Raw genomic sequence first — 27,258 nt, forward strand, 5'->3', positions numbered from 1 at the left:
GTTTAAAACATGCACATGCATAATCCATCTAAAACATCCTGCTCGCTCATTGTGAATCACCGCCTTCATTCTCCTGCATTCTTCTAAAAATACACACAGTACTTCATTAACACCAGAAGGCTTTCTCTTGAGATGCTTTTATTTGGAGAGAAAGAAGTAAGTTGTGTGCTGCTGCTTTGCCCCAAGTATTGACAATATTTCCACCTTCTCCTATCATCTGAAATGCTCCCCCTACCTCCGCATCTACTGAGCAAGGAATGAAAAGCAGAGGTGATGGTGCACGGCTACTACACCCCAGGAAGCAAATGGGGGTCAGAGCCCCACACAACACTGGGTTTCCATGTGCTCCCCCACAGTGAGTTTCCCACTTCCAGAGGAAAATCACATGAGGAACAGAGGCCCAGGGGTAGCAGAGCCTTGGTAGAAGAGGTATTTATAGAGACAGACTATACCTATAGACTCCAGTTATTTTCAAGTTCTGGGTATAACATAGAACTTTTACATGCATGCTTATGTGCATGGAATTGAAGCCATATACAACATGACCTTACATGGGTGTTTATAGAAACAGATGACAGTGTGTATATGGTTTTACATGTACGTACTGTGTGTATACACCTGTATGTATACGTGGTATGTTTGCATGTTTGTGACTACATGTGTGTGACTACATGTGTGCATGAGGACAGATGCATGCATGTACAAGACTCAGAGGTATCTTCTCTCTGGGTGCCAGTGCATCCTTTTGTGACAGAAAGCATATTTCTGATGTTTAGTGTTGCTTTCTCTCCTCACCCTCTCTCTCTCCCTGCCCCCTTCCCCCACCCTCTGTCTCCCTCTCTCAGTTACCTAAAACCTCCAGCAGCCAAGACTCACAGATAAGAAGCAGAGCCTGGCCGTGAAGCAGTAAACACCACCACTCAGGTAACATCACAGACCAGGCTCCTCGGAAAGCAACAGGCAGGCAGCAGAGCCTCAGACCCCGGGAAGAGCGTGATGGGGCTGAGGATGGCCCAGCTGCCCGGCCTGCCCTCGTCTGACTGCCCTCCAGGACATCTCAGGACAGGGAAAATGGCAGACTGCCCACATGGTACTCACCACAAAAGATACCACAGGCAGCTCTCCTGGTCCATATCTCTTCCTCTCTTTCCATTTTCCACCCACCACAGCCCAGCCAGAGCCCTGATCCTTTGAGTACATTCACTTTTGTGTGGCAAAGGAGCAGGTTTGACCTTCCACAAGTGGTCTCGAATAGGCAGGTGTGCCGGCAGGAAGGGCCTGAAGTCCCTTGGAGGGGAAAGGAGGAGGAGGAGGAGGAGGAAGAAGAAGAGGAGGAGGAGGAGGAGGATGGAGAAGAGGAGGAGGAGGAAGAGGAGGAGGAGGAGGAGGAGGAAGAAGAAGAAGAAGAAGAAGAGGAGGAGGAGGAGGAGGAGGAAGAAGAGGAGGAGGAGGAAGAAGAAGAAGAAGAAAGAAGAGGAAGAGGAGAGAGGAGGAGGCAGACTCCACTTAGCAAAGGAATGATAGGAAAAAGTCAAAAACTGCCCCCAAAACCTGAACAAAGAGAAGGAAGAGCAAGCAGAGGAAGAGCACAGAAGGGTGAGCATGTAAGACGATGCTAAGCGAAGTGAACCCCAAGATACGGACACAAGAGGTTTTTCTTTGTCTTTGTTGTTTTTCATGTACTATGTGATTTTCTTGTGTTTCTTTTGTATGTTCTTCCCCTATGGTAGATCCCCTGTTGTCAGTGTATTTGATTTTGGTACCCTATAGCTTGTATATACATTTATCTAATTTGGGGAAGGGAAGGGGAATAACAAAATGCTGAAATATGGACACAGGATGAACCAATGCAACAGGGATACTCACAAGACACTGTATTGGAAATGAACTTTACAACTGGGGGATGGGGGAATGAGGAGGTGGGGGAGGGAAGGGATAGTGGGAGAATAACAAGGGAAGGGGTAACAATGCTCGACAAGAAATGTACTCATTACCTTACTCGGGTAACCCCCCGCTCTATAGCATGTTTAAGGGTGAGGGGAAGCCTGAGCATGCCCAGTGCCTGGTATGGGAGAGATGGGGAAGGTGAGGCCCAAATAAACTAAGAAGCTGTGTCCCACCACAAACCAACCCCAGACAGTGAAGGAGACCTGGCCACGGCTGGTGCCCACCCCCATCACTGCCCAGGACTGACCCCTGTGTCCTGGTGGTGCCCCCCAATCAGTGTTTCAGGGGAACACTTGGTGGACCTCCCAGATGGCCAGGAAACAGCTGTCTGGGGCCACAAAGAGAGACCTGCCATTTTCCCTGAAGGCAGCATGCCCAGGCCCGAGGTCTCGGCTTCTGGAAGCCTGGCTTCTAGATGTACAGGGATGAAGAGGCAAGGAATGAGCAAGTGGGGCGCAGCCCAGATGCATCCCAGGAACCCAGGGTGGAGCGGAGAGTGGGAGACTGATGTTCCTTTTCCTTCCAGAAGGGGCCAAGGGGAAGAAAAGAAAAATAATCTTAAAAGGAGAGATGGGTGGCTGAGCTTTTCTCCCTCTGTACCTCGCTTTTGGCGGAGTCCTCCGATCACCCAACACACGGGCCTCTCTTCTGCACTTCACTTCCGCAGCTCTGCTTCTAGAGAAAATACCTAGACAAATACAGAAGCTCCCTGTACATGCAGTGGCATAGCAATTGCAGAAGAAATAAATATCGTAGCTTGGCAGGGCAGGAACTGTAGAAAGTTCCTTAAGACAAATTTTTAAAAACAACAGAAAAAAGGAGGTGTGTGTGTGCTGTTTTCATTTTATGAGCTATAAACCCAGGCTTACGCAGGGACCAGAAAACCCCAATGTCTTAGAACCAAGGTGCACTGCTTTCCGGTTTTCCAAATGAGAACATCGCCACCTGGTGGCCCTTGTCCTTACTGACGTGTTGTGCAATCACTTCAGAGACAAAGGAGTTTGAAATCCACCTCTGACCCCAGAAGTCAGCTGCGGTTGGAGAGAGAATCTGAAGATCATACAAGGCGCTCAGATTTCAAATTACTCGCTGACCTTTTACAGTCCCTAATATATGGCTCGCTCCCAGGAGACCAAATCTTTCCAATCCTCCTGCCTACAGATGCTGAGTCCCTCGCTGTGGTCTTCCAAGGGCCCCAGCTCTCCTGGCTCTGTTTACTCAGGTGTCCCCATTATCTAGTGCTTGAATACTCCCCTGTTAACAGACCACCATCACCTGGGTCCCCTCCCCTGGCCTCCAAGGGCAGAGACCCCAGGCCTCATAACAACACAAAACCACCCAGGGACTGCCCTGAGCTCTTCCTGCTTTGTCCTCACGGAGAAATGAGTTCTAGGATCTTAAAATCAGCGCCAAGACCTCACATTGGAGCCTACAGGAAGACCCCAGATGAGCCCTGCAGACAGGTGTGGTTCTGGTGTATTTGTTGGGGGAAAAAAAAACACTTTGATTTCTAAGTTTGGACGTTTTCACATAAAACTCTGGATTTCCACGTCTAAAATATCATAACCATCCCTACCACACCTAATTTTCTCATAGTTCAGGGTTCGAGTAACAGTTGGCATTTGTTAGTATGTTAACTCTATGTTTTCCTTGTAGCTGAGATGTATTGTTTATATCTAGCTCTCCATTAAAAGAAAGAAGATAAATAATAACCCAAGCAGTACACAGCATCTTCAAAAGACAAAAGGCAGAATTCATATTTCTTGGGGGGTCTCTTACCCAGGTCAACTGCAAAGCTCCATTCCACTTCATGCCTTTGTGTTACCTGTTGTTGGTTCTTTTTAAGCCTTTGAGCTTGTCATTCTGCTATAAGAAACTCCACACGCTCATACGAGATCTCATCTTATGCTCTTCAAGCTCTGGCGCCCTTCTCTATCCAACAGAAGCTGGGGACTTTCAGCAGGTCCCAACTCTACTGTTGAAGCCTCACACGGTCTTAGATAATGCATAAATAAGTGAACATTGCTGGCTGCCTGTTGGGAGCCAGCTATCTCACTGGAACAGCTTGAGGCTGCCCCAAACAAACACTGGGTGTTTTCACCCTGCCCTAAGCAAACACCTGCAGCTACTAACGACCACCTTTTCACCTTGCCCTAAGCAAGCACCCTGCAGCTGCTTCGGCCAATGAAAAAGCTTCCTTATTCCAAGCATATAAATACCCTTGTGTGAAAAATAAAAATTGGCAGCTTGATCAGAATCCTTGTCTTGCTGTCCTGCTTCGTGTCTCTTGTCCCTTCATTCCTTCTCGCTTAGGTTCATCGCCCTGGTTGAAGTCCTGCGGGTTGGGACAGCTGCCAATGGAACTTTATTCACACAAGCAGACAAGTGCAGAATGCTCTCCTTCCCGTGACATCACTTCCTCCAGGCCAGGCCAACCTCAGTCTCTCTCATGGCTCAGAACGCCTTTTTTTCCCAACTCTGTTGTGCAATTGATCCTTATTATAATTAAATTATCATTAACTCCAAGTCTTTTCATCCTTGTTAGACTGGAAACCCTGAACTCCTGGGGCAGAGCCTCTCCGTGACCTTTAAAGATGACAGATCAGCATGGTAACAGAGCCTCAAAAGAGTCCCGGACTTCGTGGGACTGAAATCTGCTGCTTCCATCCCATAAGCAAGCTGAGCAGAAGGCTCCCCGTGCAGGGACACAGGTTCCTTAACCTGTCCGTCTGTCATGGTGATAGATAGACACCCCGGGGGGGGGGGCCGGAAGCCTACGCCAGTTTCTACCTCCTTCTTTGCCCCCAAAGAGGTGACGTTCTAAAGCAGGTTTGTCAAGATAGCTGAAGGTCAGTGGAAACTTCTAAATGAAGCCCTACCAGTGTTTTCATCCTACATGCTCACCTATCTGTAAAGGAACTCTCAGTAGAAACCAGTCATGGCTGCGATTTCCAGTGTAATGCTGATGAACCTACTGCACTCCTGTGTGGCTGGGATGTTCTCCAAAGTTCTGTGTGCCCTCCTCCACTTCCATGCACCGGCTGTGATTTTTTTTTTCATCAAAGAATCTCTGTCCGTCTGGTATTTCTGTTTGTCTATTTGCTCTCTGTGTGTCTCACAAAGGTGTGAGAGCCATGAAAACAGGAGAGGCCTGGTTCTTGGTGGGCCCTCGCCCTCATTGATCAGCAAGTGAATAAATGGCACCTGATGCCATTTTGCCACCACAGGGAAGGTGAGGAGGAGAGATGTCTCATTTCCATGTTCTCTGAGGCCAGGGTCACCCTGACCGTCATCACAGGCTGTGATTCCATCAATAAGAGGACTATGCTTACTCCAGTTCCAATGCCATACCCCACATCCCTGCTTTCCAGCTGGCCCTGCAGCCAGCTCAGCATACAGCTCGGATCAATGGCCCTATCATCTCCTGGACACGGGAGAGCCCTGAGCTCAGAGCGTAATCAAGACAAATGCATTGACTGATTTGACTCATTTGTGTCCTGCTTTTCCAAAAAGAATGAGCACAGTGCTGAGAGGATAAAATGGAACCAAATTCCGTTTAGAATATTATTGTTTGAATTGCAGATCCACTTTTCAGAATTAGTTAATTATTGTAAACAATTTTTAAAGCCATCCGACAGAGGACTACCTGAGTGTCATCTGTCACAGATAGGAACTCTCGTCCCTCTGAAATGTTCCATGACTTCCATGAAACAAAACCAGCAGACCCACTCAGAAGACAAAAGCAAAGCAGAGTTAGCTCAGAGATGACCAGTAGCCTCTCTCAGTCCTCCAACAAAGGAACTTAGAATGTTTGCACTCAAGCAAGGACCCCCAATGGGAACTGAGATAGATTTATCCATTAAACCCACCACATGAGACGCAGACAGGAACTGAATTTAACTGGAAGGAAAGTTAGAGATGCACCATCTGGTCTACCTGGGCCTGTAGACTGACATTCACACCTACTTTCCCATTTGTCCTCTGATGTGCTCTGTGGCACATGACCATTGGAAAAAGCTATCACTTCCCAGGTGAGAGGGTCAGAGTGGTAGTGATGGCTGAACACACCTCTTGAGGTAACCACCACCTCTGCCCTGGATAACAGGAAGTACCTCTTCCCTGACTCCCATATCATCATCCTAATTCCTCATTGATGACTCTCCAGAAAATAAAAAAGAGCTCTTGTGAAAACCAAGCTACTGGTGGGTCCCCTCCAGTGTGGGGAATAGATTAACTCCTTGTGGTGATCTTCAAGGCCTTCCCTGCTCAGCTTGCTCTTCACAGCCTGTGCTAGGGCCTTTGCCCACAGTTTCTTCTACTTGAAAAGTTTGTTCTTTGCCCAATTCACAGAAGTTTTCTCATAGCTTTCTCAGATCTCAGTAAGATCCTTTTGTTCTTGGCTCATCTATTAAAAATATTCTTTCTCTCTCATTTTTGCCTGACTATCTCTTCTGTTATATTTTCTCAATAGCAGTAATCACACCTAGCATTATATTAGATGTTGTCTATGTAAATGTTGTCAGCTTTCTTACTTAGAATACATCTCTGAGATCAGAAGGTTGGTCTTTTCTACCAAACAGCCATCTACGTGCCTATCCACCCATCCATCCACCCATCCAGCCATCCACCCATCCATCCATCATCCCTAGCCATCTGCAATGCATGTTCCCATCCACACATCATTCACAGCCATCCATCTACCTATCCACCCACCCACCCATCCCCCAGCCATCTACCATCTACCTATCCATCCGTCTAACCCTCCATCACCCATGCATCCCCCCACAGTCATCTGGCCTATTTTTCTTCCTATCCATTCCCCCAGCCATCTGCCCATCTACCCATCCATCCACCCACCCATCCATCCATCTATCCACCCATCCATCTATTCACTCACCTAACCATCCATCTATTCACCCATCCAACCACCCATTCATCCATCCAACTATCTATCTACCCATTCATCTTCTTATCCACCCATCTACTCATCTATCATTCCACCCATCCACCCATCCATCCATCCATCCACCTACAAGCCATGTAGTCAGGTAAGCCATCCATCCATCCAACCATCAGTCCATCCAACCAACCAACCAACCAGCTAGTCATCTCTCCAACTTTCACATTGCTCAGTGAGGTAGTCAAGGTGATAGTGGCTCACTATCACAACGTTCAAGTGTGGGCTTGAGTTACCCTAGGCAATTTTTTAGTAGAGATTAAGGCACTGAGAATAGGTTGTCCATACTGCAGTCCCTAGAGAGCTGCATTATTACCTCTTAGTATAATATGCATGGCTGAATTTTTCCAAAGAGAGTATTCAAAAACTACTTGCTGCTTATTTTACAAATACTGTGACAATGCAGGGACCACATGGCCATGCCATTCAGACAAGGTTCCTGTGCTTGTAAAGATTCCCCAGGAATGGGGACACGCGAAGACAAGAGTCATGGAGAAGCCTGAGTTCTCCAAACGACAAGTGCAAGCAGTCCTGACAGGGAACCAAGCCAATCTCGAAAATCAAGAATGTAGCCCTTGCTGAAACAGAAATCATCACTTGGCCAGTGAAGTTAGGGACCAAAAAGTTGCAGCCACTCAGAAAATTCCTTCAGAAAAGAGCACAGGGGAGTGAATGAGTGGCAGGATCTTCTTCACCTTCATAGTCTTCTTCAAGTGTCTTATTCAGACAAGGTCTCCCTGTGTAGCCCAGGCTGGCTTGAAGTTCATGAGTATCCTGCCTCATACCCACAGCACCTGCCTGACCCTGGCTTTATGGGTTTTCCCCTCCCTCACCATACCTGCGGACATGCCTTACTTCTGTGTTTCTGAAATAGGAAATCGCATTCAAGGAGGTGAGCTCAATGAGTGAGCGGGAGGCGGGAGCAGTCAATGATGAGTGTGATTGACAGGAACCAGATCGTCGTTTCAGGCTCCTTTGGACTGGTTTGACCAACTCTCACCTCTGTGGGCTACAGAGTGAGCCAGGACAGCAGTCCTTCCTTCCATGTTCCACACAAAAGACCTTAGACAGATCTGTTCTAGAGCCTTCTTCTCTATGCTAGAACCTGCTTCTCTGCTTTAGAGCCTCTTGCTCCACTGTAAAACCTTTTGCTCTGTTCTAGATTCTACAATAGGCTTGACATTATTTATCTCTTTAGTGCACACACACACACACAATTAGTTTTCACAATGGTAATATTTACTCAGAGCAGGCAACAGTCGGACAGACATGATTGAAGGAGTGTTGAAAGCGTGGCTCTCTTTTCACCACTTTTTGAAAGTGACCAAGGCCATCAGCACTCAGATTCTCAGCAGAGGATGGGCATCCAGGGGCATGCATGCCAGCTCACTTCTAAAAGGAGACCGTGGGTGGAACAGGGAAGGCCAACTCTAGAACCATGATCAACTCACATGCTGAAATATAATTCAATAAGGTGTGTGTTTGAGAATTTGTAATGATGCATGCCTTTCTGTATAGAATTAACTAAGGAAATGCAAAATATTAAATGAGGTTCTATCTAGTAGCTCCTTTCATTTTCTTCTTTACTCTTGTTCATTTCTGTCTCTTTTGGGGGGGGGTTGAGGGTTAGGGGAGTATCAGAGATTGAACTCAAGCCTTGAGCAAACTAAGCAAGTGTGCTACTACTTGAGTCTTACCCTAGCCCTTTGTTTTAGCTTGTATTTGAACTGATGCCTCACTTGGCGAAGGATCACCTCAAACGCGTGATCCTTTGCCCCCCCCCGCCCCCCCCCGCAAACATCTGGGATTATTACCCTACCTTTCCATTATTTTTACAACATTTAGCTTTTTTATCCTGTCCTCTAAGAATCCAAAGTATTCTAGAATGTCTGAAAACAACTCCCTGTAAACCTCAGTCTGTTCATTCATTCATCACACACAGCCCCATTCATTCATTCTTCAGATGTCACCTCCCCCAGGAAGCCTGTCCTGGGCACTCTGGTAGGATTAGATCTTCCCACTCTGGGTTCCATTCAGAATTCACCCACCCCACAGCCCAATCGCCAGGGTTCACCCGTGCCCACGTCTGCTCGGCGACTTGCTCTGTGTGGTAGTGATACTAGGCTGCTCAGGAAGTGACATCACATGATTTCTTCCTGTTCCCTGCAACCCCACACAGCACCAGGTTCGTATCAAGGTGGAGTTCACACATAAGGAATGACTACACATGAACATCTATTTCTCTGGAGGTCTCCGGGCAGGGGCACTCATTCAATAAATCATTGTTTCTTGCTTAGCTGGGGAAGTCCTGCTTTGCCCGCTACCTGGCCACACCCTCAGCAACCCCATTACTGCTCAGAAGAGGATGCGCTGGCCCAGACCCCGGGTTATCCGGAAGGATTTCGCCCAGGTGAGCTGTGTTTCCACTCCATGCTTTCCACACAACATAGCAACGTGGGCGATTTGGCCATTTGAGAAAATTGGCAGCCTTAAGAAAATGATCGCAAATTGTTTGTAACGCATTTATAAGATAATTTCTTTGTTGCTTTGTATGTCCCTCCCCCACAGTATAACCCCTGCTTTCACTGTATTTGATGTTGGTATAATTTGTGGAGGGGAAGGGGAAAAACAAATCGTTTAAATAGGGATACAGGTAGACCCATTGCAACAATGAGAAATACAAATCGTTGTGTCGAAAATGAACTTTACAACTTTGGTGGGGGGTGGGGCAGGGAGGATTGAGGGAAGGGATGGGGGAGGATTGGGTGGGGGAGTGGGGGGAGGATGGGAAGGGATGGGAAGGAGAAACAAAGGAGGAGGCTACAATGCTTGATAAGAAATGTACTCATTATCTTGCCCATGTCATTGTAACCCCTCTGTACAGTATTTTCACAATAAAAAATAAAAATTAAAAAAAATGATCGCAAAAAAGAAAAAGAAAAGAAAACGATTGAAGCCTGGGCCCTCTCTGGAATTCTCGCCCCAGGCAGGAGGCAAACAGGTTGAAAATGGGCACATTTGATGACAGAGGGGAGAAACTCTGAAGTCTCTTCCTCCCAGAGAAAAGAAATCCCAGCATTTCTTCTGCAGAATCTGAATAAGTTGATAGGAGGAAAGTGTTCCTTCCCCACTGGCAAGTGCGCTTGCGGAAGCTTCTCATCACAGTGGGATCTATCATTGCGTTTGTCTGTATGTTTTTCTGCATGCAACAGACAAAAAAGGAACAAGAGTAACCCTGCACAGAGGATATTTGCATACAAATTATATTCGACACCTTCATCGTCCACTGCAAAATCTTCAGCACTTTCTCATGTGATACAGCATAATGGGGAAAATGCCTGGCCACTATACCAACGGGTCAATCAATGGCATAAAGCTGATGCCTGGAAAGTGAAGGAACTTTAAAGCCACGGTTAGGGTTCAAACCCAGTTTTCTTAGGTGCTAAAGACTTTCAGGTGCCTGACACCCGCACACATACTTTTCTGTGTTACATGGAGATGCATATTCTTTTAGTCATACGAAGACAACTGAAATGAGCCAGTTCTCTTTTGAGATGAGGTATCCCTGGTGGAAAAATAATCTTTGTGGGTTGTAAAGACTTTTGCCTTCATGGGCTGCTGCTTCTATGGGAGGATATTAAAAGCTACATTGTATGGTCAGCTGGCAGAGACTCACACCCCTAATCCTAGCTACTCAGGAGGCCCAGATCTGAGGATCATGGTTCGAAACCAGCCCGGACAGGAAAGTCTGTGAGACTCTTTTCTCTAATTAACTATCAAAAAGTAGGATATAGGGCTGGGAAGGTGGCTCAGTGGTAGAGCGCTTGCCTTGCATGCATGAGGCCCTGGGTTTGATTCCTCAGCACCACATAAGCAGAAAAGGCCAGAAGTGGCACTGTGGCTCGAGTGGTAGAGTGCTCACCTTGAGCTGAAGTGTTGAAGGACAGTGACCAGGCCAAGAGTATATATATGGTAGGGCATGGAGCCATGGCTCAAGTGGTAGAGCATTAACCTTGAACACAAAGGCTCAAGGACAGTTCTTAGGCCTTGAGTTCAAGCCCCGGGGCCAGTACTCTCTCTTTCTCTCTCTCTCTCTCTCTCTCTCTCTCTCTCTCTCTATATATATATATATATATATATATATATATATATATTTCATCATATATGTATATATAATGAATTAAGATTAAGAAGTATAATCCAAGATGGGAATTTTTTCATCAGACTTTACAGGAATGTAAAATAGTGTCACAAAGCCCTATTAGTATGGGCGGTCCCCAGCCCAGTGTTTCCCTGTGCCTCATGCATCATGTAGAAACTCCATGTGAACTAGAGACACGGTCCAGCCTCTGGAGGACTCCTATAAGTTTATACAGCTGCATGATTTTGATGTTTGGAACACTTGCCAAACCACACTGGAGTTAATACCTCCTGTATCAATTATATAAGGTTTGGTTGCATATACTACAGAACAGCTATAACGGTCTAACCAAAGAATATTTCATGTGGACTAAGTTTAGACATGGGCTAGCACTGCACATCAGATAGTTATAGGGAGTAAAGAAAGGACAGTGCTAGCCTTTAACTGAGTCTCTGATATCCTTATCAACTGTCTTTGCTCCTCATGGAAGCCTGGTGGCTTCTCCATCTCCAGGCATCACATCTGCATTCCAGGCAAGCGAAAAGGAAAAGAACATGGATGTCAGAGGTAAGCTTTTGGCTTTCCCTGAGGGCTTTGTTTTATTGCATCATCGTCTGCAGGGATTTCCATGGGTCTAGATCCCATCACCTGTAACCATCGCTTATTTCCTAGCACAATGGAACACTATTTTCTAGGTCAATAAAAATAGGGGTGCTTTTCACCTCTACTTGTGCCCAGCAATTTTGACCTCGTGTTGGTCTGTCTGGCTGTGCATGCCACAGGAAGGCCGAGTCTGCGTCCTGGTGCCCCACTGGACTGGTGGCCTGAGACTCTGTGGATGTGTGCCATTCCCTGTGGATACAACGCTTCATGAGCCTCCAAGTACAGAGAGCAAGTCACTGCAATGTTTGACAGGACCAACCGTGGATGAGGCTTAACAGAGCATTCAACGCCTGCTGGACTGTGCTCAGGCGGCCCCGGTCCCAGCTGGCCTGAGATGAAGCACGTTCTCCAGATGTGGGATTTTCTAGGCTCAACTGAGAAATCCAGGATCATCCAGGATAGCTGGTCACCATGGGGACAAAGCTCGTGCAGCATTGCTTTTAAGCTGATTGAATGATGTGTCATTATTAACCAAAAGTAAGACTTTGGGAAGTGATGTCTCTGGTCCACGCATCCATGTGCTCTGCTCCACTTCCGTCCTCCAAAGGACCTGAAAAAGAAGGGGGGTTTCTCCCAGGGTGTAAATTAGAAAGAAGAAATGCAGGCATGGAAATCACTCACTCCAGGGTCTGCTGCTGGGGGGCACCGTGCACACTCCGATCGGAGCAATCTGGCTCTGAAATAGGAACTTTTCCAACTCCAAAGGCTGCCTGGCTGGCTCAGAGCGCTCTGAGGACGCTGGGCCTCGTGAACTGAGGTCCAAAGATCAGCCTCCTCCTTCCCCCAAGCTGCTCTACCACATATGCTCTTAGAAGAAAGAGGGGAGGGAGATTCTGACAGCAGGGACATTTTATCCACGTCTTGGCAAATGTGCTCCTTGCCCAGGGACATCTGACAGCGACTTGAGGTATTTCTCCTTGTTACAGAAAAAGGATACAGCTGAAATCTCCAGAGAGACCGGAAATGCTGCTAAATGCCTCCAATGCACGGAGCAGCCCCTTACTGCAGAAAGACCCATCCCACACCATCCATCCTTCCAAAGTGGAGAGTCCCTGACTTATCCTGTCCCCTGTCCCCACCTTATCCCTCCCTCACGAGATCCTGTGAGCTAGAAACCATGAGCACCATCTCATAAAGTTAGAGCCTGGGCATGAGATCGCCCAGAGGTCCACTGAGAGAAGAGGAACTTGGAAGTGTCAGGGCGGGAAGAGTCGGGAAGTAGACTCTGGGTATACCTGCCAGCATCCTGCCCGTGTTACTACATGCAGGGCTCTGCAGTAATGGCCATGCTAATAATTACTAGCGATGAGATGATGATCTACCACCAACCCCAAGTGGAGTGTGTCAGGCTGTACGTATCCCCCTTCTTCCCTTTTGCCGGTCTTCTCAGCTGTGTAACCACAGGTCCAGGACTGTCCTGGAGGAACTCTCCCATTGCGATTGTCAGTCATTTTGATATTAGGGATATTCAGGAAGGCTGACCCTGGGGCCCAGCACCCAAGGACCCACATCTAAAGCCAAAACACGGACACATGCTTCAGCACCATCTGCTCTGCTACTTCCTGTCAAATGCGCTAACTGCAACACATTAAATTTATCTGATCCACCATTTAAAACCCACTGCCTATTTTATGAGATCAATTATATGAAATTCCAGGAAAGACAAAAGTTAAGGGCAAGAGAGGCTTTCCCATGGCCAAAAGGTCCGGAGTATTGAGGGTCAAGAATCAGGAGGGAATTGTTGAGGCAGGAATATTCTGAATTCTAACCTGGTGCTTCCTGGAGGTAAGAGTGTGGTCTCAGCATGACCCCAGCCTGCGTGGCTTCCCACAAAGAGGGAAATATCTACTTCCTATTGCCTATAAAGGTCTCCTTCAGAGTCAGTTGGCCTCAAAAGCGATTTGTCCTGACATAAACATTGGATTTAATCTGCTGTCATCACCTGAATATAGCTCGCATGTTTTGACAGGTGTTAGACATTACAAATCAAATAATATTACAGCAGCAAAGCAATTTTATAACAGCTTGGTTTTTTCTATACAAAGGCTGATGAATAACAACAATAAAACACCGACTAAAGTGATCATCATGGCAAGTCCAAGGTCATGGAATTTTCTGTCTTTCAAGACAGCACCGGCAGATTTCTTCACATGTCTCCATTCACTAACAACAACTGGACTAAGGTAATTTACTAGGCTGTAAAGTTCTGATAAAACTTCCCACAAAGCTGGGTACCGTGACTCACACCTATAATCCCAGCACTCAAGAGGCTGAGGCACCAGACTTGTAAATTGAGTCCAGCATGGAATACAGAGCAAACCCCTGTTTCAAGTGAACAAACAAAACAACTTCCTATATTGTCAGCTATAGAGGGTGAATTAACATGCCACATCTCAGGAACAAAAATCTGAAATGATTTCAAAAGCAAAACTGAAAGCAAAATCTCTTTTGTCTATCCCAGGAATCGTGCAACCAATAACAGCCCCATATCACTGTCGGGACCCCATCTTAATGTCAAGACCCAGTGAGCCTACCTGACTCCACTCTGGTTAAACATGCATCTTGTTGTTTACAAGTTTAGGGAAAATGTGGACTGCAAGTCTCTGATAACAGAGCCCAGAGGCCAGGTGGACATGTCAGTAAGGAGCACGTGTGTAACAGCTCCCCCCACCAAGGAATGCAAACCCCACCTCCCCCCAACCCCTCCCCCCATCCCCCGCCCCCGCTGCTGCCACGCCAAACCCACATGCCGAAACTGACCAAAGTGGTAGGCTAGTTTAAACAACTGCTTGGGGTAAGTTGTAACCTCATTGGTCACCTGCGTGTGGCCAGCCTAACTGCATGGCCTGTTCCCTATAAAAGTTAGCCCATGCAGCTGAGCGGGGCTCGCTCTCTGCTGAGGCGGCCCTGACCGGTCAGTCTGTTTCTAGATGCTTGGTTCAAAATATAGCTTTGTCTGACTTTCGTTTTGCTTCAGTCTCGTTCCTTTGATCACGGACCCCAATATTGGGGGGCACCCCAATAATCACACATTCATCTATCTATCTATCTGTCTATCTATCTGTCTATCTACCTACTTATCTATCAGTCTACATCCATCCATTTATCTCTCTATAATCTATCTACTTATCAATCTGTCTATATCCACCCATTTATCTCTCTATAATCTATCCAATTATCTATCACCTATCTATCTATTGATGGATCGATCATCTGACTATCTCCATTCACCAAATAATATTATTAAGGTCTAATACACAATTAAACCACAATTAAATTAATGTCTGATTTGGGTCCCAGATACTTTATTTTGCTACACTTTGACCTACAAGACATTAACCAGTACATAATTCTTTTTACAATAGTTTAAGATTCTATTTCCAAAAAAATGGAAATTAAAAAAAATTTACAAAGTGAGAGCTCCAGTTTCTAGTTGATCCACTCCCCACCCCACCCCCAAAAAACCTACAGATCTAGAAATCTAAGATCCACATTCCCTTGCGTCAATAGTTGGTTAGACTGGAATATATTTGCCCACTGGACACAGACTCAGCTACCAAATAGCCATGTATTCTACAAATTAGGGTTCTGATACTCAACTGCCTTCACTTCCCAGGCAGCCATGAGCCTCCTCTTCCTGATATGAACCTCAGCCAAATGTTGCTGCTAGAAAATTCCCCATCAGTTCCAGACAACTTTCCCATACCGTCATACCAGAGGCTCCTGAGCATGGACACACATCATTTCTGTGCTGCCTGGTTAGGAGTATTAGCGAGTGTCTTGGGAAACTGATGCAGCTTCAAACACCCTGTGATAGCCCAGTTGGGGGGCGAAGACACTTGTCCTGGCCCCCCCTTTAATACTGGAAGCTATTGGGTTCAGTACCACCCACCAGGTGAACTGGCTTTAGTGAAGCTTCAACAAGAACTCAGTATCCTCTGTACCCATCCTGCCTGCTACTAAATGTGAGCCCAGGTCCAGAAGGTAAAGAAACAGGCTCAACACTTAGCAAAAATTCAGTCGGGGAGGAGTCTTTCTTCCCCCTCTCCCAGGAACCTCAACTGGCACCTCAAGGGCTGGTGCTCAGGGATTCCTGGACCAACCCTGTCTGGCCTTCTGGCTCTTAACTGACATTTCCTCCAGGCAAGAGAGGGCCCAGAATTAGACACGAGCTTTCTCTCCTGTTCAGAGACAGTTCTTGCTATTGTTCTCGGCTCTTTTCTTCCTTCAGCGCTTAAATCACAGGACCTTCAGAGGCTGCATTGAAGCCTCCTTTGGATGCTCTGATCCTCATCTTCAAAGCCATCCTGCAGGCCTGCGGCTGGAAATTTGCATGACAGCTAAAGGAAAGTAAATTTGGGGGCTGGCTCCCTTTGATAACCAAATGTTCCTCTTTCTCTCTTTGTTCTGAAGGTTCAAACCTAAAAGAAATTCAGCGATGGGGAAAATAGCTGTGCAGCATTGAGCATTGAGCTCTGAGCTCATGGAGTGCAGGCATTGGGCCTCGGGCTGGCTCGGGCACCTGTATCCGTGGGAACTCTGGCTTCCACCTCCGCAGAGGTCAATTATTAGATGACTAGACTGAAGGTCTTCACAGAGGAGCACTGACCCTGGAAACCCAGCCCCATCGCACCTCCTCCTAGAGGAAGGACTCCCTAATTATGAAATTCAGGCAGGCGGGACTGAAGGAAATCGGGCGGGCTCCTTGTTCCAAAATCAGGAAAAGAACATCAGAAAGGGAATTAAAATACAGAGTGACCGCTCCTCTTCCTCTCTCTCTGTCTCACTCAACTAGTCATTGGGGTTTTTCTTGACTATATCGTATCTCTGAAAATGAAGGAACATGGAAAATTTTACTTAGGCACACATTTTTTTAACCAATTACAACATACACACCCATTTTAAATGTTAACGAAAGAAAATTTAATTCACATGCAGAATCACAAACATACTCATGTGAGTGTATGTGTGTGTTTGTGTGTGTATGTGTGTGTGTGTTGTTCTGGCAGGAACAGTAGAAATGGCACTAGGTGCTGGTAGCTCATGCCTGTGATCCTAGCTACTCAGGAAGCTGAGGTCTGAGCATCCTGGTTTGAAGCCAGCCTGGGCAGGAAAGTCCTTGAGACTCTTATCTCCAATAAACTACTCAGAAAAATATATAAAAATGCCAGAAGTGTCACTGTGGATCAGGTGGTAGAGTGCTAGCCTGGAGTAAAAGAAACTCAGTCCTAGATTCAAGCCCCAGGACTGGCAAGAATCCCAAGTGTGTATTTCACTTGGTGGTCCTCCCATCTTTCTGTCACTGGATGAGGATTTGTGACATTTCCCTTTAAAAGCAGGGACTCTTGCTGGGTGCCAGTGGCTCATGCGTGTAATCCTAACTACTCAGGAGACTGAGATCTGAGGATCACAATTCAAAGCCAGCCCAGGAAGGAAAGTTCATGAGATTCTTATTCTGATTTCCAATTAACCACCAGAAAACCAGAAGTGGTACTATGGCTTAAGTGGTAGAGCTCTAGCCTTGAGCTGAGCTGAGGATAACCCCCAAGCCCCGAGTTCAAGCCCCACAACCAACAACAACAACAACAAAAAAGAAAGTAGGGACTCTTCATGTAGGATCCTTGACTTTGTTTGCAGAATAAGAATTTCTGGACAAGTCACAATGGTAAGAAAACTTAACAGAGCTTTATTGAGTAAGTAAGCAAGCAGACAGGCAGGCTGAAAGGCAGAGGCCCACTCTAACAGAGTGTGGATGCTGTCAGAAGGAAGAGAGACACACACACAGCTCCTTGGCTGTTAGGGGCATTTATATTGTAAAAGCAGGGGGTCTGACTTTAAAGTTACACAGAGACACTCCTGGGGTTACAATTTCTGAATTCCTGGATGTTTGGGAGCATTTCTTCCACGTAAGAATGCTTCCTGCCATAAAAAAGATGCTTATTTCTTGAGATAAGGAAGGTGCCCTATTGTCTATGTTTTGGGTAGGAGATTGCTTACATTTGGGGCAAGCATTTCTCTCAGGAAGGCATATATGCTGCCAAGCAAATGTTAATTCTTGCGGTGAGAAATGCATCTCTCAGGAAGGAAAGCATCCAGTTTCTCCCTCTCCCCCTCCCCTCTCTGATAGCCCGACTGTGTTTCTGAGTTGTCTTCACCAGGCCTCGTTTTCCCCAATTTATCCTGCCTCATTTTCCCCTAAACGGCATTGGTCCCTTCATCTTAAGGGAGGTAGAGGGCTGACTCTCTGCTGCATGTGCTGTAAGCTGACCATGGCTCCTTTTCCCCGGAGGGATCCCGCCTCAGGAGCACCTCGGGCTGGCCAGACACAGGAGGAAAGGCTGTGCTTGCTCAGGACATCTTTCTGCAGTAAGGCACGTCCCGGGCTGTCCGGGCACCTCGGACCCGGGGGTAGGCTTCGCACAGGGCGCCTGTGCCTCGCCTTTCACTGACCTCCGCCCCTTCTCCAGCCCTCTGGAGTTCTGTGCTCTTTGACAGCATCAATGGAGGCAATAGGCCATGGAGAATGCGGGAGCTGGCGCGCATGTGCATTGTAGGCATCTCCCGTGCACAGATTCGGGGCCTGAGTTACTTAGCAGTTCAAAGCCATGTAGGTTGCCTTTCAAGGAGATAACAGAACCACACACCCTTGTGTGCATGAGACACAGGACTCAGAGCTCACACCATAAAGCCTGCAGCTGAGGGAGGGGCATTTTCTCTGCTCACTGTGCTCATTTCTTCCTTTAAAAATAAAAAAATATCGCTAGCCGGGCTTTGGTGGCTCACTCCTGAACTCCTAGCTCCTCAGGAGGCTGAGATCTGAGGATCAAGGTTCAAAGCCAGCCCAGGCAGGAAAAGTCCATGAGACTCTCATCTTATCTCACACATGTACTTTGAATATTATGATTGTTTTTGACCACCTTTCCTCTCTCCACTAGTCTGAACCCTTCCCCCACCCCCTTGACTTTTCCTCCTCTGGGTCCTCACATATTCCAATAGTGTAACAGCTCTGCACAATTAACTTATAGTTCAGCAAAATGAATATCATTGTGCCTCTTAAAGAGTCACTGGAAATTCTTTCCCCAGCTTCCTGACATCAAAAGGAAGCTCCATTAATCAAGTTGTTAGGTCCAAACAATTCAATAGGCCTTAATGTCCAAGCATACTAATGATCATTTTGAAAAGTACACTTAAATCTTTTCATCTCATTCTTAAGAAGCCACATTTACTTGTTGATGGCCATGAGAGTTGGTTGAGGAGGGCTCTGGAAACCAGTTCTGAAGGATAAACGCCCCCCAAGACAGCTACCAATTCTGCTCACGTGTCAGCCATAGATGATAATTAACTCAAGAGGGTGTGGTGATGTGCCAATAAAACTTTATTTATAAAAGCAGAAAGTGGGCCGACCTTGACCCTGGGACTAAAGTTTGCAGAGCATTGCTATAAAAGCCTTCCAGTATCCCTCACCTGTCTTGCTAGAGAGTTGAGCCTAGAGAGGCTAGCTATCTAACTGGAAAACAAGTAGTCCATTACACCCAATCCTTGGCCTTTTAGGCTCTCTGATATACTAACACCATAGAAATCCAGAGATGTGAGGATCCATCAAAACTCAGAGCAAAGATGCCCATTTCCAGTACCTACAAATCCACCCAAGGAACCCAAGGTTTTGGGTAGAGATGATGCAGACTTACCAGAAGCTAAAGGAACAGAAGTTGGTAAGGATGGAAGGGCTCAGGGGAAGGACAGTGATGGCGGAGTTGGTTCAGCACCTCCCTTGGCCATAGTGGCTGAACGCTTCCTTCCTTCCGATCCCTGTCCCATCTCTTGCCTTATTAGTCTCGCCCCTCTTTGTCATCTCTGCTTTCGCAGGCCACACCTAGGTGGAGTTTTCCTCTGAAAAAGAGCACTGCAGATAGTATCTCAGTATCTCAGACAACAAACAAGGTCAGACTGAGTCTCATTATTAGCTGTTGTAGCAACCAAGTAAACACCGCAGAGGAACTGGAAGTGCAATCCAGGGAGCCACTGCCAGGGTGCAGTCACAACACACCTTCTCTTCCTGGGTGGCACCACACTGCTTCTGAAGCTGTGTGCCTGAGTTCCCACAGCTCCTGGCTGGGCAAGCAGCATCTGGAGGATCGCCAGTCTTACAACTGATCTCCTATAGGTGTCTTGAAAGGTTACCTGGTCACCTGGCCGATTGCCTCTTGGTGCTCATTCTCACCTGGTGGGCCATCTCCATTTCTGTCACCAATTGAGTTGTGGGTCCACTCTCACCTGTACTGGAATTGCCTGGAGATGCAGCCACAGGTTCTGTGGCAGAGCTGCTGAATGAGTGGCTTGCCAAAGGTGAAGAGACTTAGCTGACAGCGGTGCCCTAGCCTTGCCCCAGTGCACGTCAATGGCTGAAACAGATGGCAGCCGCACATAGGCCCAGAAGTCTGCCTTGCCATTGGCCAGCCGTCAGCCTGCAGACTCCTCCCATATTTAACCTAAAGAACGGACAACCTGGGGCTGGGAAGTTGGCTCAGTGGTAGTGTGATTGCCTCGCATGCGTGAGGCCCTGGGTTCGATTCCTCAGCACCACATAAGCATAAAAAAAGCCGGGAATGGTGCTGCGGCTCAAGTGGTAGAGCGCTAGCCTTGAGCTGAAGAGCTGAGGGACAGCGCCCAGGCCAAGAGTTCAGACCCCACGACCAGACCCAAAAAAAAAAGAACGGACAACCTCAGTATGCAAGGGCCTTGTGGTGTTCGGTGTTGGTGGGAAGCTGAAAATGGAGGTATTTATTCTGGAACTAGCAGAGAGGGCATTTCCATTTGTTAAGCCTTGGTATCTTATTTCCCTGCAAGAATAAAGCTTTCCAAAAACAAAGAAAAATGTCCTGCTACACAAATATAGGTTCTCTTTTCCTGTTTTGGTTTCTTTTTCTGCTTCTTGAATAATTGACTTAAATACTGGGAACCTGGGAGTTAGGCATCATGAATTGTAATTCTTGTAGTAATGTACAACCTGGCCCACAGAGGACTTTGTGGGGAGGAGTGGGTTTGGGGTGTGCACGTGTAGGTATGGGTGCACTAGGGCTTAAACTCAAGGCCTGGGCACTGTTTCTGAGCTTTTTTGCTCAAGGATAGTACTCCGTCACTTAAACAACATAACCACTTCTGGCTTTTTGATGATTAATTTTAAGGTAAGAGTCTTACAGGCTTTCCTGCCCAGGCTAACTTCAAGCCACAATCCTCAACCTCCAGAGCAGCTAGGATTACAGTGCGAGCCACCAGCAGCTGGCTCTCTGGACAATTTTTAATCAATACTTGGGGAATACATGATTGAGTTTCAGAAACTCAAGCAGTTTTACTCCAGAGAGCACTGTGACTGCCACCTCTCTCTAGGTAAAAGCTCTTTTAACTCTGGGTTCAACATACAAATAGAACAAACAATTTCTCTATCGATTCTCTATCATTTCACCCTCCAGTTCTGCCCTGGTGTCTTCCCCAGGATGGGCTTAACACACAGGCCGCATCCAAGAAGAATTCCATTGTTCAGTCTCGTTTCCAGATTATTGGCAGTGTTGGCTTAAGTGCCTTTAAGCATTGTTTTAATTAAATACAAGTCTACCACAAATCCAAAAGGCTCTCCTCTCTCATCCTTATCACCACTCAAGTCTGAGCTTTCAAAACACAGAAATAAATCAAAACCACTTCAGATGACCATTCTCCTGGTGAAATGACAGCTATTAAGGTATGGACTTAAGTATTTTGAACCTACAGCGTCGGCAGCATGAATTCAGATGCACTGTTCTCGCAATAATATCCAGCCTGTCATACTTATGAATTCTAAATGAATACTAAATTAATCTCTCATGGTCTCTGCCTGAACATCTAAAACTAATAAAAAAAAAAAAACCAGCATGTGGAGTTCTGTTCATCTAGGACAGGAGTAGGAGCTGGAAACTTCACCGTAGACAGGGCTCATTGCCTCTTGTGTCTGAGAATAAAAGCTTTATCAAAACAGCTACGCTCTGCACACACATACCGGGGCTGCTTTTGTACTACAGGAGAACAGGTATCACGTGACCCTTAAAGCTCAATATGTGCCCGTTGTAGGAAAAGTTGGGGGCATAAAAATGAGACTCAGTTTCTCCATCTGTAAGATGGGGATGATCGTTACTCTTCCTGGAGCTATTGCAGAGATTAGATAGCACAACGAAGTACTTAGAACTGTGCTCAACAACAAACAAATCCTGCTAGGGTCCCCTACCGGAACTCTCTTTTCTGTGAAGGCTTCTGTCCCTAAACAGCCTGCATAGGCTCACACTCAGCAATGACAAAGAACTTGCCTTTGCACCGGTACTAGCTTCAGTCTTGCTTCAGAAATTGACTTCATTAAAATGATAATTATGCCTTTAATTCCATTTTCTTTATCTGCTCCTATGGCTTATTTCTCCCTCCCCACTTCCACTGGCTGCCAAGGCTGTAGAAATTCGGGGACATCTCTTGGGAGGTGGCCTCAGAAGGAAAAGCCCAGGGACAATCGGGAGAATGAAGACTAAGGACGTGGCAACGATGTATAACAATCCAAACTCGGAAGAGACAAGGATGAACAGGGCCGGGAGGAGGAGGAGAAGGAGTTCAAATGCTGTGCAAAGAAGCTATGGAGAACCCAGAGAGAGCAAAGTAGGACAGCCCAGGAAAGCCATTGGCACTCAACTGCTCATTTGTCCCTAGCCCCCTTTGGCTGAAATCAGTTCTCCTTTGCCCAGGATGCTGAACGCCTGAAGAAACACCAACTGTCCTCGGAATCCCAGAGAACAAAGATCCGAGGGACCACAGCAATGCAGATGAGATGCGGCCGTGCCCTCCTGCAGACCCTTGAGCCAATGAACCTTTTTATGGCTCTAGTTTGGACCTTAAGGGGAAAAAATTACTTTCCTGAGACTGTAGGCAATTATTGTATGGTTAAAAATAATAATACTCTTGGAAGGGTCTGGAATAGAAAAAGCATACAAGCAACATGAATTCACCTCCCTGTGTTCAAAGAATTGAATCCCAAGGACTTGAGTGTATCATTCAACACCTATTTATCAGTCATGAGCATTAGGCCAGGCACACTTCTGGGCCTAGAATCAACCAAGGAAAATACAGACCATTAAAGTAAATTGAGACCTCAGATATACAGTAAATACTTAACAATACAATCCTGCCTCAGGCAGTATTTATGCCACACATCTATTAGAAAACCATATGCACTGTTTACTGTCCAGATGAGTCAGCTTCCCTGTATTTTACCTGGCTACCTTACTAGCTTAGAGCAACCTTGCTGGCCCTGTTTTCCTGTGTAGCTTTGTAGGAACCCAAAAGCCCAACACTCACATGACTCAAGTCCCACCTGACCTTTCCCCGGCAAGCAAACCTGGAGAACAGAGTGACTTTCTCTTTAGAAGCGCATCCCACTGGAAGTCCACTGAGCCAGTGTGCCTGGGTCCCATCCCTCTAGCTCTGTTTCCTGGCTCTTCTCTGGAACTGAAGCAGCCCTGGCAGCAGGGCCCAGACTTTCTATCTGCATCCTTGGACTTGAGTGCTGTGCTGAGAACTCAGTGCTTGGTAAGGCCGGCACCACAGACAAGTGTCTAAATGGATGAATTTGTATCACATGCAACACAGGATCATACTCGCAGTTTGTAAGGGGGAAAAAAATCATATACCCTTTGAGAAATACCCAGACTATGGAGCAAACTATGTTACCAGGACCCAGAGACCGTAGAGATGAGGAATGATCTTTTATTTTAAAATGTTTTATGGAAGTACTCCAGACCAAAATAAAGGCTTTTTAAAAAAAATAAACAAACAAAAAAGAAAGTAACAAGAAAGGAAGAGTGCAAGAAAGAATACACAGTCTAGAGATCCCCTCTAAGGAGTCTCGAACATAATAGATAAGAACATCTCTGAAGTACCAGCTGAACTGACTGATTCCCAATCGTTAGCCAGAACCACACCATTAAAAATAACCAAGAACAGGTGTAAAACAGATAACCAATCCATAAGAGCCATTTTATTGTCAATGCTGACTCACACAATCAAAACACCGAGGAGGAAAACCATACACGTCCACAGAAGGAAGATTCTGAGCAGCCTGGGGACACATTAAGATTATGTACACTGGAAAACACCTGTGGCATTGGCTCCTCAATGTCCATCTGTAAAGGAGCAGGGAAAAGTCAGTCTCCATACAGCACGTCTCAATGAGGCTAGGACTTGGTAAAAACAAAAGGAAAAGAAAAGAGAAATGCATGTATTGCATCGCAGAGTTTCCCAAGGACTACCCATTAGCCAGCATGTGAAGCTGTTTCTCTTCCTTCCTCCTTCCTTCCTCACCGCCATCATCCCGTAGTCCCCTGCGTGGATCTGTGGCTGATGAATCGTAGGGCGCTGACTCTTCCTGACAGTGGCTGTCAGTGCTCAGATCGGTAGGCAGGGAAAGTCTCTGTCCGATGGAGCTTCAGAGGGCTGGTGACATCTTTTCCAAAGAGAATTTAAAAGCAAGAGTTATGTGTCAAGAAAGTTCAGGATCAAATTAGCTAGTAAACCCATTTTCACTTAATTGGAATGCTTTTTGTTTAAGGCCACTGAGTAATACGCATATTAACAGCATGATTATCGCATCACATGCATGTCGTCTTTTTCCTGGAGCCTCGATCAATCTAATATTAGCACTTATTCCCTTCCTTAATTTTTCATCAGCACCAACATTGATACCCAGAGATTTCAGAGGCAATATCAGAAAAAATAAGGACAATGGAGAAGAAATTTTAAGGTAGGCATTTTTGGCAAACCTTCAGAAATAATCCAATGGTATACTTTTATTTAATATGTCTAATACATGACTTCTTAAAACCAATTTTGCCTTTTTTTTTTAGTTGGTCGTGAGGCCCAAACTCTGGGCCTGGGCACTGTCCCTCAGCTCTTCAGTTCAAGGCAAGTGCTCTACCACTTGAGCCACAGCACCACTTCCAGCTTTTTCTGCTTATGTGGTGCGGAGGAATCGAACCCAGGACCTCATGCACGGGAGGCAAGCACTCTACCACTGAGCTACCTTCCCAGCCCCTAGCCTTCTTTATTTCAAGTTTAGATTCCAATCTAAGCCAAGTCCAAGAGTCAGGAATTAACCCTTTTGTGACATTAACACAGAGCTGGTGGACTTTCTCTGTAAAGTACCAGACATTAATTAGACAGCAGCAGCCCCTAGCAGCCAGTGTTAACAGGTAAAGAATGAACATAGAGGTGCCAATACAACTTAATTAAGGAAAGCAGACTGTGGGCTGCAGTAGGCCTATAAGCAGCCATAGGTGGACAATCCCTGAAGACACCTGCTGCCCCCTGCTGGCTCAGAGTGACCTCAATTTATACTGCAGAGACAGAGGCTTTCAGGATTAGGCCTTGGTCACTATATGTGGTCACAGAGCCAGAACAAATCCAGAGAGACAGGTCCAGCCCTTAGGGGGTCTGTAGCAGCCACTTGCACACAGGAAACAATACTACATTAGACTGAGGGACGCAAGTGGCTCTCAAGCTTTTAATCCGAGCTCCGTTCTCCTGTCAGCACAGGGCCTCCCTGAAGCACGTTCCACGTGCCCTCGTGTGGTTCTCTTAGCAGCTGCTCACAATGGCCAAGCAAGACGGGGTCCGTGAGTGAAGAATGAGAGCCTGGTGGGTTGAGGGCTTGCTCAGGGCAGCCAGGCTAGCAGACAGAGCACTGGAATGGAAACCAGTGTCCAGAAGCCAGGGCTGCTGCCCCCCTGACCGGGTCTTCACTATGGGAGAAAGCGCAGTCCGGAGTCATGCAAGTCATTGTCCGTCTTGAGGTCCGAACGTCTCACGGGGATGCTTCCGGTTCCTTGCAGTTCCCTGTCTGTTTTGGAGATGACAGATGCTTGGAGCCAGAAGTGACTTCCGGGAAGTTTGCCTTGACTGCTCCATGAACAACTATCCTAGCACTCACACACAGTGTATGCGCAGCAGTTAAGAGAGTAGCAGGCAGTGATCTGAGAGCAAGGATGGGTGACAAGAAAACGGGGTCTCCTACTCATCTCTCCAGGGCCCAGACAGAATAGGAGGAGCGAGTCCCCACAGAAGGAAACAGCCAGTTCTTAGGGCAAAGATCTCTGATCTGATCGTGATAGAGGTGCCTACTTTTCCCGGTTCCTGTTTGAAAGCAAGTGATCTTATCCTTAAGGCAAATCCATCGGAGCTCTCTGAGCATGCTGGAGTCATGGAGCATCTTAGCACAGGGTGGCGCTCTGAAGATGATCGTGTCAAGGGGCATCGAGGGCGAGGGACAGGTGCACTTCTCTGAAGCCAGACCCTCCCTGCTCATTGGCCATGGTCCTGGGCCTACCACCCCACTGTCTCCCTTGTTCCCTTGCAATCCATTCAACCAAAATATGAATTGAGTTTGACATACTGCTGCGCTCAGCACCCTCCCATGCACACTTGCAGAAGCAAATCTTGGCCACTTGCAGCCATCCCCTGCTGACTGCCATTCACACCCTTCAGAGGTCATCCCCCTGACACCTTTCCACCCTATATCGCCTCCGATTCAGGGCCTTTGCACATGCTGTGTTTCTCTATGGAGATTGCTTAGCCCTGGCTGGCTGTTTGGCTGCCTCATCTCAACTCAAAGTCTTGGGATACATGCTGGAGCATCCACTGACTATGACTCTGTCTCAATCTCAATAAACACTTGCTTTCTGTAAGTATGATCAGCATTTCCTTTGCCACTTACACAGATCAAATGGGAAAGGAAATGTTTAGATAACTGTTGCTCCATTTGATTTTAAGCTGTAGGGGCAAATACATACCCCAGGAGCACAGACAGATGCAATGTATGCATGCATACATACACAGATATGTGTATGTTTTCTGCCCCAGGGCTGGCAGAGAGGAGCCAGTCCATGATCATCTGAATTAATGAGAACTAGCTGAATGGCACAGGAAATCCTTCAATCTGAGCTACTTGCTGGATCTTGGAGAGGTGTGAAGCCTTCAAGTCCTTGGTTTCCCAGCAACAAATGAGAATAAAATACTCTCCAGGGTAGCTGTTTAGAGATCCAAGTAAGACTGTGTGTATTAAGAAAGTGAAGCCAGTCCTCCGCAGATGCTTACAAAGAGTCATTTTTAAAAAACATACTCAGAGACTAGACCTGACCCCCCAGTAAAGCCTAAATGTGGGACTTCAAGCATCCGAGGTATATTGATACTTTTAAAAGGAGTGTCACAGTCAAGAAAATTACAGAGCTCTGGTTTAAGCAAAATGAGCTACATCATTTGTTGCAGGACACCTCAGAGAGTTGAAAATGGTGGCTTCTCTGTTTCCTAGAGGCAAATTTCCTATGGAACATTCACCTCCAATTTGATGATGGACCAGCGGACTTTTCTGGAAGGGTGTGATCTTCAACAGTTATCGTCCACAGACACTCTTCGGAAGCCACTGTTTTTGTTTTACCCAACGTGTTTCTGAAAGAATCCTGGGGCTATGGTGCTCCACCGAAAGCTGGTT

General features: G+C 46.6%; 1 protein-coding gene across 1 annotated transcript in view; it reads right to left on the reverse strand.

Moving 5' to 3' along the window:
* Positions 1-23,517: 23,517 nt before the first annotated feature.
* Positions 23,518-27,258, reverse strand: part of Dok5 (docking protein 5) — a 65,564-nt gene continuing 61,823 nt past the window's right edge. The window contains exon 8 of the mRNA XM_013024296.1: positions 23,518-24,219. Coding sequence (XP_012879750.1) covers positions 24,155-24,219 — 65 coding nt within the window. The 3' untranslated portion in view covers positions 23,518-24,154. The remainder of the gene's footprint in view (positions 24,220-27,258) is intronic.

Source organism: Dipodomys ordii, unplaced genomic scaffold (genome assembly GCF_000151885.1).
Source record: "Dipodomys ordii isolate 6190 unplaced genomic scaffold, Dord_2.0 Scaffold75, whole genome shotgun sequence".
NCBI lineage: Eukaryota > Metazoa > Chordata > Mammalia > Rodentia > Heteromyidae > Dipodomys > Dipodomys ordii.